The sequence below is a fragment of the Rhamphochromis sp. 'chilingali' genome (genome assembly GCF_963969265.1).
Source record: "Rhamphochromis sp. 'chilingali' genome assembly, chromosome: 10".
In the NCBI taxonomy this organism is placed as follows: domain Eukaryota; kingdom Metazoa; phylum Chordata; class Actinopteri; order Cichliformes; family Cichlidae; genus Rhamphochromis; species Rhamphochromis sp. 'chilingali'.
The window spans coordinates 26,636,550-26,653,901 of NC_137937.1; the positions used below are offsets into that span (position 1 = coordinate 26,636,550).

A 17,352-nucleotide genomic window follows, 5' to 3' on the forward strand; every position below is an offset into this window, starting at 1 on the left:
ACTGCTTTGTTGCATGCTCTGTGCCCTTCTATGCATGCCCATAGAAGGACACAGAGAACCAAAGTGGACTGACTGCAAAGTTAACCGAAACAAAATTGGATCAAAGGTGAACAGCCTATGAGATAATAGTCCCAACTGTTGCAACAGGGATATTGTGTCACCAGAATTGCCACAAAAACACACACACACCATCATGTGGGGATCATTTGAATTTGCCAGAGATACTTTGGAGGATTATCTGAAAGATAAAGACTCTTGTGGGCTTTGTATATTTGTTTGCCAAACACAATGCCCTAATACGGTTCAAGCTGTCTTATAAGGAAAAGTATTTGGAAGGTTTGAAATACTGTAATTTTACACACAAGACTTAATCAGGTCAGGGAAAACGACAGCACTTTATACTCTCTTCAAACTTTATTTCAACATGCAGATAACAGGATGACCACAACAAGTATTCACCCCTAATTTCATACATAAAAATAGGCTATATTGACAAAGGCACTCTACAGAAGTACTGCAGGGGAAAAGAGCAAAACCAGCATCATGACAACAAACATAAAAACACAACTATGTGAACTACAAGTCCCATTTAATCCCTACAGCTCGAGAGCTTGCAGTGAGACCTTGACGTCAAGAGCAGCTCATTGGTGGACTCGATGAGGAGAACTGTGGCCAGCCAAATGCAGGAGCCTGAGGATGATGTCACCGGGGTCGCTGCCATTGAACTGGCTGGTTTGTTCATCTCCTTCCTCCTCGATAAGGCAGGATTGATCTGTGGTGCAGCTCTCTGAGGCAGGGTTAAGAACAAATCAGAAGGAGTTATTACCAAAAATGGTCATCGTCTACACTTTATGATCTGTTGTTATCAGTCTTTGTGACCTGTATTCATGGACCCTTAAAGAGCAGGGTAGGGTAAATTAGGTAAATCATCATGACCAAAGTAGTATACTAAAGCATGCAGAGCTCTATTAGGAATAAGATTTATAATTCTTGCATTATTCCTTACATTATATAAAACAACAAAAAAACAACAATGATTACAACTTCAGGTTTGGATGAAAGTCATCATGTTTACACTAGAGAATCTTTGACTTCTGCAGGTTTAGCTATGCTGAACCTTGGACCGGAATAGAGACTGCACAATTTCATGAATCAATCAAGTGCTTGTACCTGATAACCCCCACTAAAGTTTTTCAATGTTATAGCACTTTATAATTGTACTTCACTACATTTTAGAGGAAAATTTATACTTTTTACTTCATGTTGTTTACTCTAGATACTGTGCCTTTATCAAGTCAGATGTAATTAGCTTATAAAATAGGATGTATGCTTACACAGAACAAGCCACCCAGCTGTAAATATAATAATTACAATCCGCTTGACTGATCAGCTTAAACTATAAACTTTGCTGTCTTGTACTTTAAGCAAATATTGCTAATATAGTACTTCTCTGCTATTTGCTTTAGTTTGCAGGATTATTCTGCAAATAGTAGTGGTATTAATTACTTCAATAAAGGACTAAAATACTCCTTTTACTACTGCTTATATTTACATCAGGATTTTCTGACCTGCATCACAGCAGAGTCCTGAAGCAGCACAGCGTCCTCCTTCAGAACCACAGGGTCGTCCTCCTGCCTGGCAGGGGGTGAGCAGGTAGTTCTCCTCCACACAGTGAGCTGTTTCCGGGGAGCCGAGCAGGCAACCAAGACCTTCCCCGCAGCAGATACTTGGCCCGAAGCAGCGGCCTCTGTCTCCGGGGCCACACGACATGCACTAGAGGTTGAAACAGATGATTATTTTTGGTGTTGCTTTGAACGTCACCATAATTTACTACCTTATAAAGCATTTTTAGGCTTTCTCAGTTTGTATTTTCTTTCTGATGGTTTTGGCCCCTGACCCAAGTTTTTCACATGCATGTCACCTAAATCTCTCTTTAGGCTTTGCATTATCTGAATAAATGAATGAAGAGAAACATGTGCCAGTTTGCTAATAATATTGTCAGAAGCTTCAAAAGCTGCAAAGTTAAAGACCTATTGACTGACTGATTGAGCTTACCTTGCGCAGTGGTGCATCCATTATGGACCTTTTTCCTCCGATAGGGCAGTTGGAGATGTAACACGCTGAACATACAGACAGGAGAAAAAGCAGGCACACAGACACAGCAGCTCCGGTCATTTCTGCTAAGAATGGAAGAGAAAAACAGAGAAAAAAACACTTAGTAAGGCTGACCACAAAATCCACGCTTCACGGAGAGCAAATGTACACACTTGTTAGCTCAAGTTCCTCTTTAGGTTGCTCTTGGATGACTGCTGACTTCTCTGTCTAATACGGTGTTGCTGGTGTGTCTTATATACTTCCAAAGCACCTTTTGAGAGTGACACAGAAACTTAAAAGCCACTTAGAAATCCTTAATGAGGCCTTTTTAATCACCTTAGCAGATGAAGCTGACCACTGTGTGGGCCAGGTCAAAGGGCCTGGTAATTGTGTGGCCTGGTTTGCTTCTTCCTATTGGAGATCATTAGTTAAGGGCTCCTGCTGCGTGACCGTGCATGTTAGAGATGTTAGGAAAGTCAGAGAGGTCAAGAAGAGCAGGCAGCGATGAAATTATTCAAAGCAGGACGGGACAAGAGGGTAGCACCAGTTTAATTTTTTTTTAAAGAACAAAAAAAAGTTAATTTTAAGGATTCAACTTTTTATTACTACCCCTGGGAGGTCAGGAGAGAGTGAAAAAGCTGGTTTTAAAGGTTGACAGAACATTTCTGGCCTGCTGAGCCACCATGTCGGTAAGCAATGCTTCTTGCAGAGCTTGTAAACAAACTCGACAACAAAGCAAGAAACACACATACCCACAAACGTATATACACACATATGCACACCTGAAAATTTCCCTTTCTATTAATAAAGTCCTTAATTCCTCAGAGGAATTGATGCACACATTGTCCAGGGCCGAGGTTAATTGGTCTCATGAGCTAATTAACACAGCTAATGATTGGCCACATCTCATAAAAGACAGTTTCACCGTTTCAATGATATGAGCTCAATTACTGCAGCTCCCTCCTGATTTACTAACTGCCACCTCATCTCAATTAAAAAGCGGCTAACATCGTCATTGTTCAAAAACTTCTGTGCCAACAGAGACGCGTGGGATGTTAATTTACTCAGATTTCACAACCAGAGACAGGTAGCTACAAACGCTATATGATGACAAACAGGACAATAAAGTGGCACTGTAGACAGATAGGCCACTCCTGCCTCCTAGTGGCTGTGCTGACGCATGTCATCTATTTGTACATTTTTCATTGCTGCTGTTTCCATCTGCCACGTGTTTTGTGGGAAGTGGAGAAAATAATGGGAAAACTGATTAAGGTGATCCTGCAATTGATTACCAGAGCAACACACACAATGCATGAAAAAATACAATTTCAAAAGAAAAAAGAAAAAAGAAAATAAAACACATCATGTCTCACATGTTTTTTCTCCTGTAATGTGATATATTACACATTGCAGTGTCTCCCTGGCAATCTGTGATGAACATGTACATAACAATCAAGAACCTTTGACAATATTTATTTCATAAGCTCAAGAAATGTTCTATTTTATCTATTTAAAAAAAGATACTTATTTGCTTATAAATATGAAAACAGCCAGTTTTAAGATACATCTCATTGAGCTGGATTAATGGAAAGCATTGCTATCTTCCATCATGATATGTCACTTTGCAGCTATTAAACCTAGAAATTGTGCTGTTTTCAAGTGAAACATCAGCACCCTCCTCCCCACATTCCTCCAAAGGCTATGCAAATCCCTATTTCATAGAGAAATAGAGATGTCTATCTAGTGTTTCCTTATTTTTCTGCAGGAAGGCACTAGGCTTGTTGACTTCCTCTCCCCTCCCTTCCTTCCTTCTCTCCGAAGGTACTCATCTGAAAAATGAGAACAAAGTGATTGTTCCTGTTCTCTTTCTTAAGTCAGTTCAAATGCTATCCGTGGACAGGCGGCTCATTGTCAGGAGAGTTGCAGTGCGAGCAGGAGGGAGAGAAGAGAGGCACAGGTACAGCAGCAGCTACTGCAGCAGCACTTCAGCCCCAGCATCACAGAGAAAATACACACACACACACACACACACACACACTCTGCTACACTCAACTGGTAAGTTACACACGCAGACATATGCTGCAACCGCACACAGCACACACTTACATGGCACTGACTGGCACATGAGGAGGGGCTTCGGGTCTAATGGATTGTTTGGAATGCGTGGTGTGGCGAGGACAGGCTGGGGTCTCTGCACAGAGCAACTTAACTAAGAGTAGTGAAGAGGATAAAAGAGCAGGACAATGTCCAGGAGAGACCCAAAACTTCAGCAGGCGTCTAGGGCTCTTTGAAAATCCTGGAAAGAGGCAGAAAAATCCAGTTTTTGCATTTGGCATCTTGTTGTTGTTGTTGTTTTTTTTATTCCTGTAGATTGATTTTTATGAATTTCCATCCATGTATCTGAGAAAGGGAAATTTACTGGTAGAAATGTGTCATTTTAATGTTTTTCCAGAAGTAAAATGCTAATTATTTGTTGAGGTGGATTTAAATGTCAAAGTTTCACTGGTTTTCATTTCATCGTCACATTAGCTTTTATGACGTTTGTGTTGTAAGAATGCATGCAAAGCTGGATGCAGATGTTGAGCTGAAATACTTAGAAAGCTGATCCTTGATTTGAGATCAACATTTGCTTTCAATTCATCAGTTAAAATGTTTGTCAAGCAAAAATGCCAAAATGTGATGGAATTACAACCTCCACATTACGAGCTTTTGCTATTTTTTTCTTTGACTTGCGTTTCTACAATTTTTTTAGTTTTTGCCAGAAAAAATGAGAAAATGTAAGACGTCTCCTTAAATTTCTGGAAACTGTAGCAGGTGTTTTCTTAAAATTTGATACTCATAAATTGAAGCCTTGGGTATTTTTAAAATGTTTACATTTTAAAAGCCAACAGGTATGTAACCTGTGACAGACATGAAGTGGAAACTGTAGTCATGCAAGCAGTGGACTGGTACAGGTCTCAGCAGTTTCTCACTGATAAGCACTACAGTGTTAACAGGAATAGAATTAATCTGCACCACTATTTTAAATGTCATGCAGAAGTAAGATAGTTCCCCTCTGACTATCTTCATCTTTACATCCATTACAATCATCTATTCTATATTTCTATATCATACAGATGCAAACTGCAGTTTTGTGATTTTGCTTAAGTGAACTCCAGTAAAGTTTTGGCTATCAGTCCAAAAAAGAAAAAGAAAAAAAAGAAGGATGAAGAGCACAGAGAAAAAGAGATGGAGAAGCGAAAAGGGGCCAGGAGGTAGAGGCGAACTTCTCACAGATAACTTCCTAATTTCAGACAAGGAGAAGATCTGTGAGAAACGAAGAAGTGAAAGGTTTCAGGTTGAAACCTGAAAGGTGTGGGTGTCAACGCCACACCGTGCATGCGCGTGTGTGTCCGCTTGCATTCCTTTCCTCAGGAATCTTCAGAGAAGTGGTTTCATGTCATAAATAGAAACAGGACACAGTTTCATTTGATGCACTTTTGTCAAGTCTTTCTCCAAATGTTACAACTGGAAATATATGTAAGCAGTGGTGGAAAGTAAACACATGCAAGAACTGAACTTGAAAGCAAATGTAAGGTATTTATAGTTTATTTACTTCCTTATTTGTATAGATTTTATTTGACAGCTACTTGCTATTTTTCAAATTAAGAATTAAAATAAATGCATATGATGGAAAGTATATTACTGATTTTCAAACCAGTCATTCACAGTGTATTATTTTGCAAAATGGCAATGCCCCTCATAGATATGAGTTCCTGCTTAAGATTTCTGAGGTTTAACCAGCTTGTTTTTGCACCACGTTGTTTTTTGCTAAATCCTTTCTTCACCTTTATGATGTTTTCCCCCATCAATGTCAAGAAAGCATGATAAGATGGATGCATTTTTTGTGTAGTCAGTAGCAGTTATTTCTGATTGTGTCATTCTTATAAAGAGTGTATAAAGAGTCCCATTAAATACGTGTTAATGTGTGAAACATTTAAAACTAGTGGATACTGGGGACAAATGTAATATATATTTTTTAAAAACATTTTCCTCACAGGCTAATTGAAATACACTTGTCATCTCCTGATAAACAAAACACAAATGTGCACCAACTAATAGTACAACTGATATCTTGTCAATAATGGGAACAGGGCTAAAATACCTATTTTAATGCAAGAAACCAGAGTTTTACAACTGAGCCCTTGATGGGGGAAATAGTAACAGAAGAGGGTGGAAAATGTAACACTGAAAAAATACATCATACTAACTGGGTAAATCTCAAACAGAAGCAATCTTCAAAGTAATCACCTTACTAACTAAAAATGTTCAGCCTTTGTACTTTCAAATTTATTTTGATATCAGGCAATCTGTGCATTCAAGGCAAACATCTCTTTTGATTTTCCCAGCAACATTGGCGACTATTCCAGAACCAACTAGATTTTGATTCTGTGAACTGAGTTAAAAGTACATTTAACTCAAATGCACAGACGATACGATGACAGAACAATTTCTAACCTGACATACATTAATAGACATCATAGATATTAATAGATCCTACCAATAATAACACAAAAGGATCATGTGAAGAACATATTAATATATTTATTTAAAAGGACCAGAAGTGAAATATATAAAAAATGTATGTGTATGATATAATGCATGACACATGTATTGCACAAACAAACTGACACTTTCTTTCTGTCAGTAGTTCGACTAATATTGTCATTTTAAATGTAGTTTAGTCAAATATTTCTATTTTCTCATCACCCTTGTCATCACCACAGACAGACATAGTGCCTGCAATTGTAAATGTTACAAGTATCACTGATGTCACACCAATGTTGCTGACTTGCATTCTACTGTGGTTGGCGACATTGATATTAGTACTGGTTGTTCGTGTTAGTTTCTAAGATATAGCGAGGACAGAACAGATGCAAGTCTAAATGCACATTATTTGAAGGCAGCAGAAGAAAATACATGTGTAACGGTGGACCCAAGAAATACCAGCCGGAGCGACTTTGCCAATGCAGAAACCTTTTATTAAACTCGGGGTAACGTGGACACATATACTCCGCGCTCTCTTTCTCTGCTGTCACCTCCGTCTCCGTCTGTCACTGCCAACACATAAAGAGACACAATCACTGTCAGATCCCAGCACACCTGTTCACCCCGCCCCTGCGCCGCCCCGGGAGCTCACTGCGTCACGCCTCCTCTGCAGCTGGCCAAGGACCACACCCACGCCACAACATGTAATCACTCGAAGATGGTTCTGGTTTCAGGACTTGCTTCGTGTTACTGTTACTCTTCTTTAAACCAGTCAATTCCTGACTTTTACTCTTGTAAATTCCTGAAAGAAAATTCATTTTATACTGGATAAAGTATTGGGATAGTTTTTGATGCTTCAGTTTTTCTGTGTGATTATGATGAAACTGTCAGGCTCACTCAAAAGTTAAAAGGAAAACTTCAAAGATCCACATTTTATATGAAGAACTAAAAAGCCCTTTATTTTTATGTCATGTCTTGCTTGCCTTCTGCATCATCAAGTGAGCTTTGTAAGCTCACAAGTAGTTTTAACAGACTCCCTCTAGTAAAAGATTTGATTAAATACTTTCTTCCCTGTTGTTACTGGAGATATTTAACAACTTCTTTTCCTTTTTCATGCAGAAAGAAGATGGAAAAAGATAGAGTAAGCATCTCACCGCGAAGAAGTCCTCCCCTCCGAGAAGAGCTAAGACAAACATCTCAGCGCAGTTTCTACCTAAGCCCAGCTCCGCTCTTTATTCAGCCCCCCAAATTTTCTCCAGCTAGATATCCCAGCATATCACCCACCAGAGATGCCTACAGTGCTTTTAGTCCACCTCTTTTCTTTCCCATGCTTGGCCCCAGTTACACCCTCAAAGAAGGATCCCAAAAACGCAAAAGGACTCCCTTAAAAGTAGATGGCCATGAGGGAGGTGAATCTCCTGAGAAGGAGGCAGAAGAGGCAGAAGAAAGCCGCAGTAAGAAGACAGTGGACCTGCCACACATTCCCTTTTCCCTCCCACCTCGTCCGTTTCCGTCTCCATCTCCAAAACCCATCCCTGGCATGATCGAGCTCAACAGCCTGCAGCTTCAACACAGACCTCCAGATGTGAATTTTCCTGTGCAGGTAAAACAGGAGCCACTCAGTCCTTCCCCCATCTGGCCACCCTCTCCTCTGCTTCTTCACCCGCCCTACTTCCCACCTCTCCACCACAGCCTTCTCCCTTACCCCTTCTTTATGCCTGGCCCTATCATGCACCACCCCCCTGGTGGTTTCTACCCCAGAGAGGACCTCCGCCCCAGTCATAGCGCCCGTGAAGGAGCTCCTCGAAGTGGTACGAGCAGCGCTGAGAAGCTCGGTCTCAATGTTCACGTAGATGACAGCTACTATGTGGACGTTGGCGGAGACCAGAAGAGATGGAAGTGTCGAATGTGTGAGAAGTCCTACACATCCAAGTATAACCTGGTCACACACATCCTGGGTCACAACGGCATCAAACCACACGGATGTCACCTGTGTGGGAAGCTATTTAAGCAGCTGAGCCACCTGCATACACACCTACTCACACACCAGGGAATGAGGCCCCACAAGTGCCAGGTGTGCCACAAGGCCTTCACCCAGACCAGCCACCTGAAGAGACACATGATGCAGCACAGTGACGTGAAGCCATACAGGTAAATTATTTTTACATACAATATGTCAAAGAGGTAGCCATCGTGATGTTGAGTATCTTGGCAGTCACCATCTTGGTGTTCTGAAGCTGGAGGTAATGAATAAGGGGTGAAACCAAACAGATGTCGATCGCAAGCTAACCCAAATCACCTTAGCAGTTGAGTTCCCTTCCCCTTAGACTTCCATACAGTTGGACTATTTGTCAGCCTGTGGAGTGGCCTCCTGTGTAGAATTAGGCTTATAATCTACTTTTTACCAGCTTTACACCAGTTTTACTTTCATTTCCACTCATTCCAATATATTGCATAGAGTTTCTGCTGTTTAATGCCTAGATTTCCTGCTCATTCACACTTTTTCTGCACCTCCAGCTGCAGTGTGTGTGGTCGAGGTTTCGCTTATCCCAGCGAGCTTCGAGCCCACGAGCTGAAGCATGAAAAAGGTCAAGAGAATGTATGTGTGGAGTGTGGTCTAGACTTCCCCACACTGGCACAGCTAAAGAGGCACCTGACCGTCCACCGAGGTCCCACATTGTACAGGTGAGCTCATTTCCTTCCTTTCATATTCTTATGTTCATATTCTTGTTATTGTTTAAAGTAAGCAGTTAGTTGGCTTAGCACAGCAGCTCAAGCTCCACCCATTGGGGACATCCACTAATTCTTTCCAAGAAATAGATTTTTTTTTTTTTTAATTTTAAATGAGGCTAACCTCTTGCTGGCTATGGCCTCAGATTTTCTGCGCAATATTAATTATTCGTGGAACTCCTGGCACAAAAGTGTATTTTTATATATGCATTTCCCACATTGTTGAGACATTCCAGCAGGCTAACTGCAAATGTTGGTTGCTGTGTGTGCAGGTGTACAGAGTGCCAGAAGACTTTCCAGTATCCCAGTCAGCTTCAGAACCACATGATGAAACACAAAGACATCAGACCGTATATCTGCAGTGAGTGTGGGATGGAGTTCATCCAGTCGCACCACCTGAAACAGCACACGCTCACTCATAAAGTAGGTGGTTTATGAGGATTAAAAAATGAAATTTGAAAGTTTTTTTTCTCTCTTGTTTTTTAATGGCATCCAAGAATTATCAGCTTGCCCAGTTTACATTTTGGATAGTAAAAATGTCAGCCATGAAGCAGTTTCCTCTTGAATTTTGACTGAAGCTACTTTTAACTGCTTAACATCCAGTTTTTATTCTTTAGTAGCATTAGAGTTTAGACAAACCACCTTTATACACGTCCTGTATTAGCATGCCCAAGCTCTAAAATGCACAACTTATTGTTTATACCATTATATTTACAACTGTAGCAGCGATAGTTTCATCAAATAGATATTTTATATTTCGTAAATAAATGTAAATGCATTTCCACTGGCACTGCCTGGCATATTTGTTATCAGGGGACGATCTGGCCTCTCTAAAGCAAACCAGAAGAATGACTCGTCTTTCTCACACCACTACTTCCACGTTATCTTGTTCTTCAGGGGGTGAAGGAGCACAAGTGTCGCATCTGTGGTCGTGAATTCACCCTGTTGGCCAACATGAAGCGTCACGTCCTCATCCACACCAACATTCGGGCCTACCAGTGCCACATGTGCTTTAAGAGTTTCGTCCAGAAACAGACTCTAAAGGCTCACATGATCGTCCACTCGGACATCAAGCCCTATAAATGCAAGGTTGGTCGAGTTTGGCATGTGAGATGTGGCTCTTTCTTTTGGCCTTCTGTACAGCAAATTTCCCAAAGGTTCACGTGTTCGAATGACAAAGCACGTTAGTGGCCTCAGTAAGTATGACTCATGTCTGCGCTGTCAGGTGATCTCATTATGGAGTGACAAAGTCCATAGGAGAAGAAGAATATAAATTTGTAATTTAACTTACATGACATGACATCTCCCTGGCCTGTCAAAACCTGCTCTGTATTCAGTTAGTAACTGGAGGTGTTGGAGGTCAGTATGGCACATTTTGTGTCCATATGTGCGTCCATGAAGTCGGAATCAATTATTTCATTTAAATGAGATCTTTTAATTATAGAGATACTCTTATTTTTTCCTGAAGTATAGAAAAATTACCCACAGAAAAAAGTCACTCCCCTCAGCAGGAAAACCACAGAACTGGCAACCCAAGTGAAGACAGGATTATCAGTATGACAAAAAACTAGCCCTTTCCTGCCCTATCACAACAAAATCGAGCCACAGTGTTTCTACACCATATGACTGAGCTAGTTTCCAGCAGTGTTCCTCTAAAGGGCAAACTGGTAAAAGTGTAACATCACATTTGTAGGATATCATTATGAAATTGCTGTTAGCAACCACTAAACCACAGTTTAAGCCTCCAACAAAAAGAGAAAATGAAGCAAAACAGTTTGCCAGGTATGTCTGAAAGCAGTAAAATCCATCTACTGTGACTTATAAAGTTTAATATTTATCTTATCACACTGAAATGTAATCCCATGTAGCAAAGGGCTTGATGTGGAACATTTTTGGGGGGTAGAGTGAGGATAGCTATTTCCACTCTTCTTGCTAAGCTAAGTTAATGAGCTAGACACGTGTGTAATGGACAAAATGTTATTTTATTATTACATTTACAGCAATACACAAATCATGACATCATAAATGGGCCTTAAAAACATAAAACAGCTGTTAGAAAAATGCAAGCTGTAAAACATATATATTTATTTACATATGAAGCAAATACATACTTTCACTGGTAATCAGTAGAAGGCACGAACTGTAGTAAGATGAGAAGCAGCAGGTCATTGTTAGCTACAGGTCTGGTTGCTATTTCAGTTTCATTTTATGCCTTTAATACTCAGTTATTTTACTATAAGGAGTAAATAAAGGCATCTAAAATGCAAGTGTCTCCCTTTTTGCAAGCTACACAAACCAAGTCTTGATAATCACAGCCAGGAACTAGGCTTGTAATTTGTAGTGGCAGCTGCTGTTAAAGAATTTGTCTGTTTTGACCTTGGTTTTTGGTACAACTTGAGGACTGAGACGATGACCAGATAGCAGAGAGGCTTATGGGAGTGGGAGCCTCCTTGTCCATAGGAAGGATATCGCCGCACAAACTGCCTCTCTAACAATGGCCCGTTGGCCTCCCCGGAGAACAAGCCCCGCAAATAGATTTCATCTCGCTTTCTCTGCTGCTGGAGGCAGCTTCCTGTTTTCTCACGGTCCTCTTGGACAGTTTACAGTCCCTCTCTCCTCCTGAAGGAAAGGACCACCCTTATAAAAAAGAATGCAGAGGAAGGACAGCACAGGAGTTGCCCTTCCCTGTTCTCCTCCTGGCCCTGTCTCAGTGTTGCTTCCTCTCTCTCTCTCTCTCTCTCTCTCTCTCTGTCTTTTTCTTTCTGTTTTTCTTGTGTGTGTGTGTCCTTGCTTGTGTGTGAGGGGGGAAGACAGAGAGGAAATGAGGAAAATAACTATAGAAGGAGGGAGAAAGAATGTGTGTATGTATGCATGTCTGAAAGACTTCGCATTCATTCATGATTACGTGTAAACTCTGCAACTCAGCATCTGAGAAAATTAGTCATCTAACAAAGGAGATCTGGTAGAGAGAAAAATAACAGGTAATTAGGGCTTGCCTGTTATTGTTGGATGTGGACACAGTGTTTACTCACTGATGAAAAGCTAGAGTATCACCTTTAATACTCGATTCTTACACTTTGAATTTGAATCTGAGAAATATGCTTTGTTTTTAATCACTCCATTCATCTGACCACTGCAGCTGTTACAAATGAGCTTAAAATATTATTTTTATTGCAGATAGTTTATAAGGTTTGTAAGGTATTAATGCTTGTGTGTGTTTATATTATTCAAATTGTAGCAAAAATTCGAATTCAGAATTTTACATTGTATTGATAACATGTAAATTTTAATACAAAAATATCTTGGCCTTTTCACTTTTCAAGCCAGAAAATTGGCAACTGGATGGGTTGTTAACATAATATTCACTTATTTTTTTTAATGACTTGAAATAAAAGCAAGAGATTAAAATGTACTTACCTGAGAAACCTTGCGAATGATTCAGGATGCATAGCCTATGCATCACTGTTAATAATGTGTCAAATTAAACCCGAGGTCTTAATGAGTTCCTAATATCTGGACATGTATTCTCTCTCTTCTCTTTCAGCTTTGTGGGAAAGAATTCAACAGGATGCACAACCTAATGGGCCACATGCATCTCCACTCAGACAGCAAACCCTTCAAATGCCTATACTGCCAGAGCAAGTTCACACTGAAGGGGAACCTCACCAGACATATGAAGGTTAAACATGGTGTCATGGACAGAGGCCTGGATGAGAGACGTAAGTGTGCACACACTGCTGATGATGTATATTGTTTATGTATTTTAGTAAAATTTGTTGTGAAATGTAACTTTTTTTTCTCCCTGTGATTTCAGTATTTAGGCAAAGAGGGCGTTTCTGTCTGACCACCCCGATGGACCTCCTCACCCACTTCAGCCAAGAGAAACCGTTTGACCTCTCCCAGAAACCCCCGGGTCTGCCCAGCCTCCGTCTCTCCCAGTCTGATGGTGAGAGCGTCCCGGGAAGCTCCTGTCAGGAGGAGGAGGATGAGGAGAGTTTGTACAGAAGGAGCCAGTACAGCCCTGAAGTAGACCACCACGAGGAAGCAGGTGCTCAGTACATCCCTGAGCTGGAGGAAAGAAGGCAGGGATCCCCTGGTGAACCGAGGGAAGGCAAGAGACAGAAACAGCAGAAGTACCAGGAAAGTTTAGAGGATGAGACGTTTGAGAGGGAGTCAGTAGCAGAAGGTCAATCTAAAGTTCCCAGAGGTAACAAGGTGCAGCTATTGGAGTCCGAGACATCCTATGAATCAGATGCAGAATTAGGTGAGCAGGTGTGCCGCCAAAAAATGGTCCGTAGACAGTCATATGAATATGACTCAGAAGAAGAAGAAGCACATCAGCTAGAGCTAGATGAACCAAAACAAAGAAAAGAAAAGTTGGATAACTTTCACAAGGCCATCGATGTGGAAGAGACAAACAAATACGAGCGCATTGCTCAAAGAGTTTACGGGTCAAACGGTGAAGAAGACAAACATGAAGAAAAGTGAGTCAAAGACTCAGAAGATAATTAAATGTGTAGCATTGTTTCTTGTTTAAAACTAAGTGGTTGTTTTGGAGGGCAACGACAATATGCATGCTTCCAAACATCTCTGATTAGGGAAGGGTGGTGAGTAGCAGCGAATGAACTTGTTGTTTATTACCAGAGCAAAAAAATCAAGAATAACTACAAGCTGTGAAGAATATTGCATGTAAAAAACATATCAAATTATCATTAATAGTGACTGACAGAAGCTTTGGCTGGAAACGTGCGATGTAAATAAAATGCAAACAGATATTTAATGTTTTAGTTTTTTACAAATCATTTTGAAATGTTGCTTAAATATGTAACTCTGGTTTGACTCAGAATCTAATCTGTGATATTAAAATTTTAAGTGTTACTGATCACACCATTGTACATGCTCTACTCTTGTTTGTGTGATATTGTTCTAAAAGTCAGCAAAAAACTGGATGAAAAATGTTTTTGACAGACACAATTGAAAAAAAAAAGCTAAAATGATTTTGTTTTTTTACATTCTATGTCTCGATTGTTTTTTATGCACATGCTCTTTTTTGGAGATATTTCTGTGTTTTATTGCAATGTTGGTGATCTGAATATGATTCTGATGAATAAATACTGAAATAAAAGCTTGAATACACAAACTTGATGCTTTTTCTCACTAAATGCCTTATAAACATCGCTGCAAATGTCTTTACAGCATATGAGCCTAGATGCTAAATTTCAATTCTCTCCGTCTCGCACATACCGAGCGAGAAATGATTGCTGCGAGTTTCAGAAAGCTTGCCTCTATCCTCCTGCTTCTCTTTCAAAGCAGAGGAAGAGGAAGAGAAAACACCTCTCCCCTTCTCTCTTTTAGGTTGTGATCAAACAGCAGTGACGGACACAGTGGGTGTCCCAGACAAAGGCTTCATATGTCTGTATGACTCAGAATAAAGCATTGTTTCTCCTCGTTGCAGAAGTCTCACTGAAAATAGAAATACTACATGAAAAAATGTTGTACAATGCGCTGTGTGGGATAACTCGCACTTAAGATTGCTGGATTATAAAGAAATGAGCAAAATGTGACTATAAACATTACTTACTATGCTTCAGTCCACAGTATGTGCTGTGGGCTACATCTCATATAATCATGCCAGTTCAGGTAAACAGTCATTTCTTGTCAGATGAAATGCAGAACAGCAGCTTCTCTATTTTGACCAGCGACGACCACCGTGTCCAAAAGAGCGAAACTGCAAACAGTTTGAGGAAGTTCTCACATCCTCCTCTTCTTTCCTTTCCTCACCTACATGTTTCAGTCCCAGCCACTTGCCTGAAGAGAAACCACAGAGAGTCGGCCGTATCACCATCTCCTGTTCACAGTTAGCTCCTCTTTATCTAATCTCCTCTGAAAAAGCATGTTGATCACGTTGAGTCCATCACTTTTTCGTGAACTGAAACTTGAGAGACAATGAGAAGCCAAAGATGAATCAGACACAGGGGAGAACAGGTAAATACGTCTCGGGTGGGAAAATGAATCTCGTGGTTAAAAACAAAAAAACAGCTCGAGCTCTGTGAAAACACTGACCATAAGCATCATGCCATCAGTGGTTACTCAGAGACATTCAAATCACACAACCTTTGTGCTATGCTCTATAAACTGAAGAAGAAAGTAGTTGACCAACAGGAATAACCCTCTAAACCAGGGATGGCAAACTCATTTTAGCTTGAGGGTTGCATTCAGCCTACTTCTGTTGCGGGCTGGAAGAGTGAAACTGCACTTCCTGTCAGTGTTCAGTGTTCACGTCTCAGTTTTTCTACAAGACAAATGTGTAAAATTATATAATAGAATTTAAGTGTTTTCGCAGGTCTTTGCAATCAGGGAACAAAGAAAATATTCATTCTAATTAATACACATAGAAAATTATTCAGGGCAGCGCTGTGGTCCGGCACTATCACCTCCCAGCAAGAAGGTCCTGAGTTTGACTCCACCACCAGGCCGGGGCCTTTCTGTGTGGACTTTGCATGTTTTTGTCTGGGTACTCTGGCTTCCTCTCACAGTCTGAAGGCATGCAGTTAGTGGGGTTAGGTTAATTTGTGATTCTAATGCACTCATAGGTGTGAATGTGAGTGCAAATGGTTATCTTTCTCTCTGTGTTAGCCAGGCTAACTGTCCAGGGTGGACACCGCCTCTCAGCCTATGGTAGTTGGGATAGGCTGCAGTGCTCCCCTCCCCCCATGACCCTGATAAGGATAATCCTATTCCCATTTTTCCAAAACGCTGCTTTACCCAAACCATACTGTAGGTTGTGCTAGGGTTGTCATCTGTCTTAAGTCCAATAAATTATTGTTATGATGTTTTCTGTTTCATAATACTGTGATTAAAAAGTTGAGTCAAGGACTGTTTCGGAAAACATTTTGTAACTCAAATGGCTGATAATGACAACAGTTTAAAAGTCTTGGAAAGAAAATTCAACTAAACTTGTGAAAAAATAGGAGTCACAACACTTGGCTGGAAAGTTGGGCTGTATATTACAGCGCGGTTCATGTCCTGCTATCCTGTTTCATCCGGAATGTATTTGAATACTGTTATATAAGCAGGCAAATTACAGCAAGCCGTTTTGGTTTTTTTTGTAGGGTTTTTTTACACAATAAATGTTTTCGAAATCATGCACATTCAAGAAGGAACTCAGGATGAGTTGATAACCAGACTGAGGATTGGTATCTTGTAACTTTTTATAATGTGGCTAAAATTGTTTCTCCTTTTAGAGATTCTTATAATTGTCTCATTGTGTAATGTACATTTATTTAATGTCTTAAATACAAATTAAATAAAATTCAGACTATCACGCTGCTCATCCTAGCTATCCTTATATGATAAATTTATCCATTATATTTTGCAGACACATACTATTGGTCAAGCATGCATGTGTTCAATGACAGTTCACATCTATTGCATAAAAAGCCTCCCTACAAAATGCTTTGTCATTCCCTGTATAATGCAGTTCTTTTATCACATCGCACCAACCTGCACCAACGTCCTCTAACACTATGGATGAGAAATAAAAAAGGGAAGCAGCAAGGGGCTGCCCGTAAGCAAGATCCTGAAAACAAATACTTCTGATTTTTTTTTCATCTCTAAACCACAAACATACCTTTTTTTAACATGATGAGAGAAGTGTGGGTTTTAAAACGTGATTTTCAATAAAGGTTCTGTAGACTTTGTATGGCCTTTTGCATAATGGCAAAACAGAAAGGCACAAGATGATATCAGAAATCCCAGTAATGGAACTGAATGGTACACTTCTTGTTTACTTGTAGTGACTACACTGTAATGCATCTCAGGTACAAATTTCCTGTTTTGCTGGTCACTGAGAAAATGAGATGGTGCTAAAATTCTTCCATGTTTTGTTTAACAGAGTGGTCCCACCCTAGTCTCAACCTGTCACCTCCTTTGACCCACAGCCAAGGAGCTAACTGTAATAATAGCTGAGGGCTGTCCTCCTGCAGCTGAACAAAAATACTG

At 40.3% G+C, this 17,352-nt stretch overlaps 2 protein-coding genes across 6 annotated transcripts; one reads left to right on the top strand and one right to left on the bottom strand.

Annotated features, from left to right (window-relative positions):
- Nucleotides 1-412: 412 nt before the first annotated feature.
- On the bottom strand, nucleotides 413-2,373 carry LOC308404644 (isotocin-neurophysin IT 1). 2 transcript variants are annotated; one of them, XM_080894795.1, is made up of 4 exons: nucleotides 2,268-2,373; nucleotides 2,056-2,180; nucleotides 1,569-1,773; nucleotides 413-787 (listed from the first exon to the last, which is right to left on the bottom strand). In XM_080894795.1, the coding sequence occupies exons 2-4, from the start codon at nucleotides 2,173-2,175 to the stop codon at nucleotides 642-644; spliced, it is 471 nt and encodes a 156-aa protein (XP_080750921.1). In that variant the 5' UTR covers nucleotides 2,176-2,180; nucleotides 2,268-2,373; the 3' UTR covers nucleotides 413-641. The 2 variants fall into 2 exon arrangements, with proteins under 2 accessions (XP_080750921.1, XP_080750922.1); XM_080894796.1 differs by having other exon boundaries at nucleotides 2,056-2,177; nucleotides 2,268-2,370.
- Nucleotides 2,374-3,967: 1,594 nt separating this feature from the next.
- On the top strand, nucleotides 3,968-14,435 carry znf366 (zinc finger protein 366). 4 transcript variants are annotated; one of them, XM_080894053.1, is made up of 7 exons: nucleotides 3,968-4,051; nucleotides 7,741-8,772; nucleotides 9,139-9,306; nucleotides 9,624-9,774; nucleotides 10,249-10,440; nucleotides 12,896-13,070; nucleotides 13,166-14,435. In XM_080894053.1, the coding sequence occupies exons 1-7, from the start codon at nucleotides 3,978-3,980 to the stop codon at nucleotides 13,837-13,839; spliced, it is 2,466 nt and encodes an 821-aa protein (XP_080750179.1). In that variant the 5' UTR covers nucleotides 3,968-3,977; the 3' UTR covers nucleotides 13,840-14,435. The 4 variants fall into 4 exon arrangements, with proteins under 4 accessions (XP_080750179.1, XP_080750180.1, XP_080750182.1 ...); XM_080894054.1 differs by having other exon boundaries at nucleotides 4,001-5,670; XM_080894056.1 differs by having other exon boundaries at nucleotides 4,001-5,665.
- Nucleotides 14,436-17,352: the final 2,917 nt, after the last annotated feature.

Coding starts and splice junctions, on each gene's coding strand:
- LOC308404644 (XM_080894795.1), bottom strand. CDS start 2,175: ATGACCGGAGCTGCTGTGTCTGTGTGCCTGCTTTTTCTCCTGTCTGTA. Junction 1,774..2,055: donor TGGATGCACCACTGCGCAAG/GTAAGCTCAATC, acceptor TTCAACCTCTAG/TGCATGTCGTGTGGCCCCGG. Junction 788..1,568: donor AGGACTCTGCTGTGATGCAG/GTCAGAAAATCC, acceptor ACCCTGCCTCAG/AGAGCTGCACCACAGATCAA.
- znf366 (XM_080894053.1), top strand. CDS start 3,978: ATGCTATCCGTGGACAGGCGGCTCATTGTCAGGAGAGTTGCAGTGCGA. Junction 8,773..9,138: donor AGTGACGTGAAGCCATACAG/GTAAATTATTTT, acceptor CTGCACCTCCAG/CTGCAGTGTGTGTGGTCGAG. Junction 13,071..13,165: donor CAGAGGCCTGGATGAGAGAC/GTAAGTGTGCAC, acceptor CTGTGATTTCAG/TATTTAGGCAAAGAGGGCGT.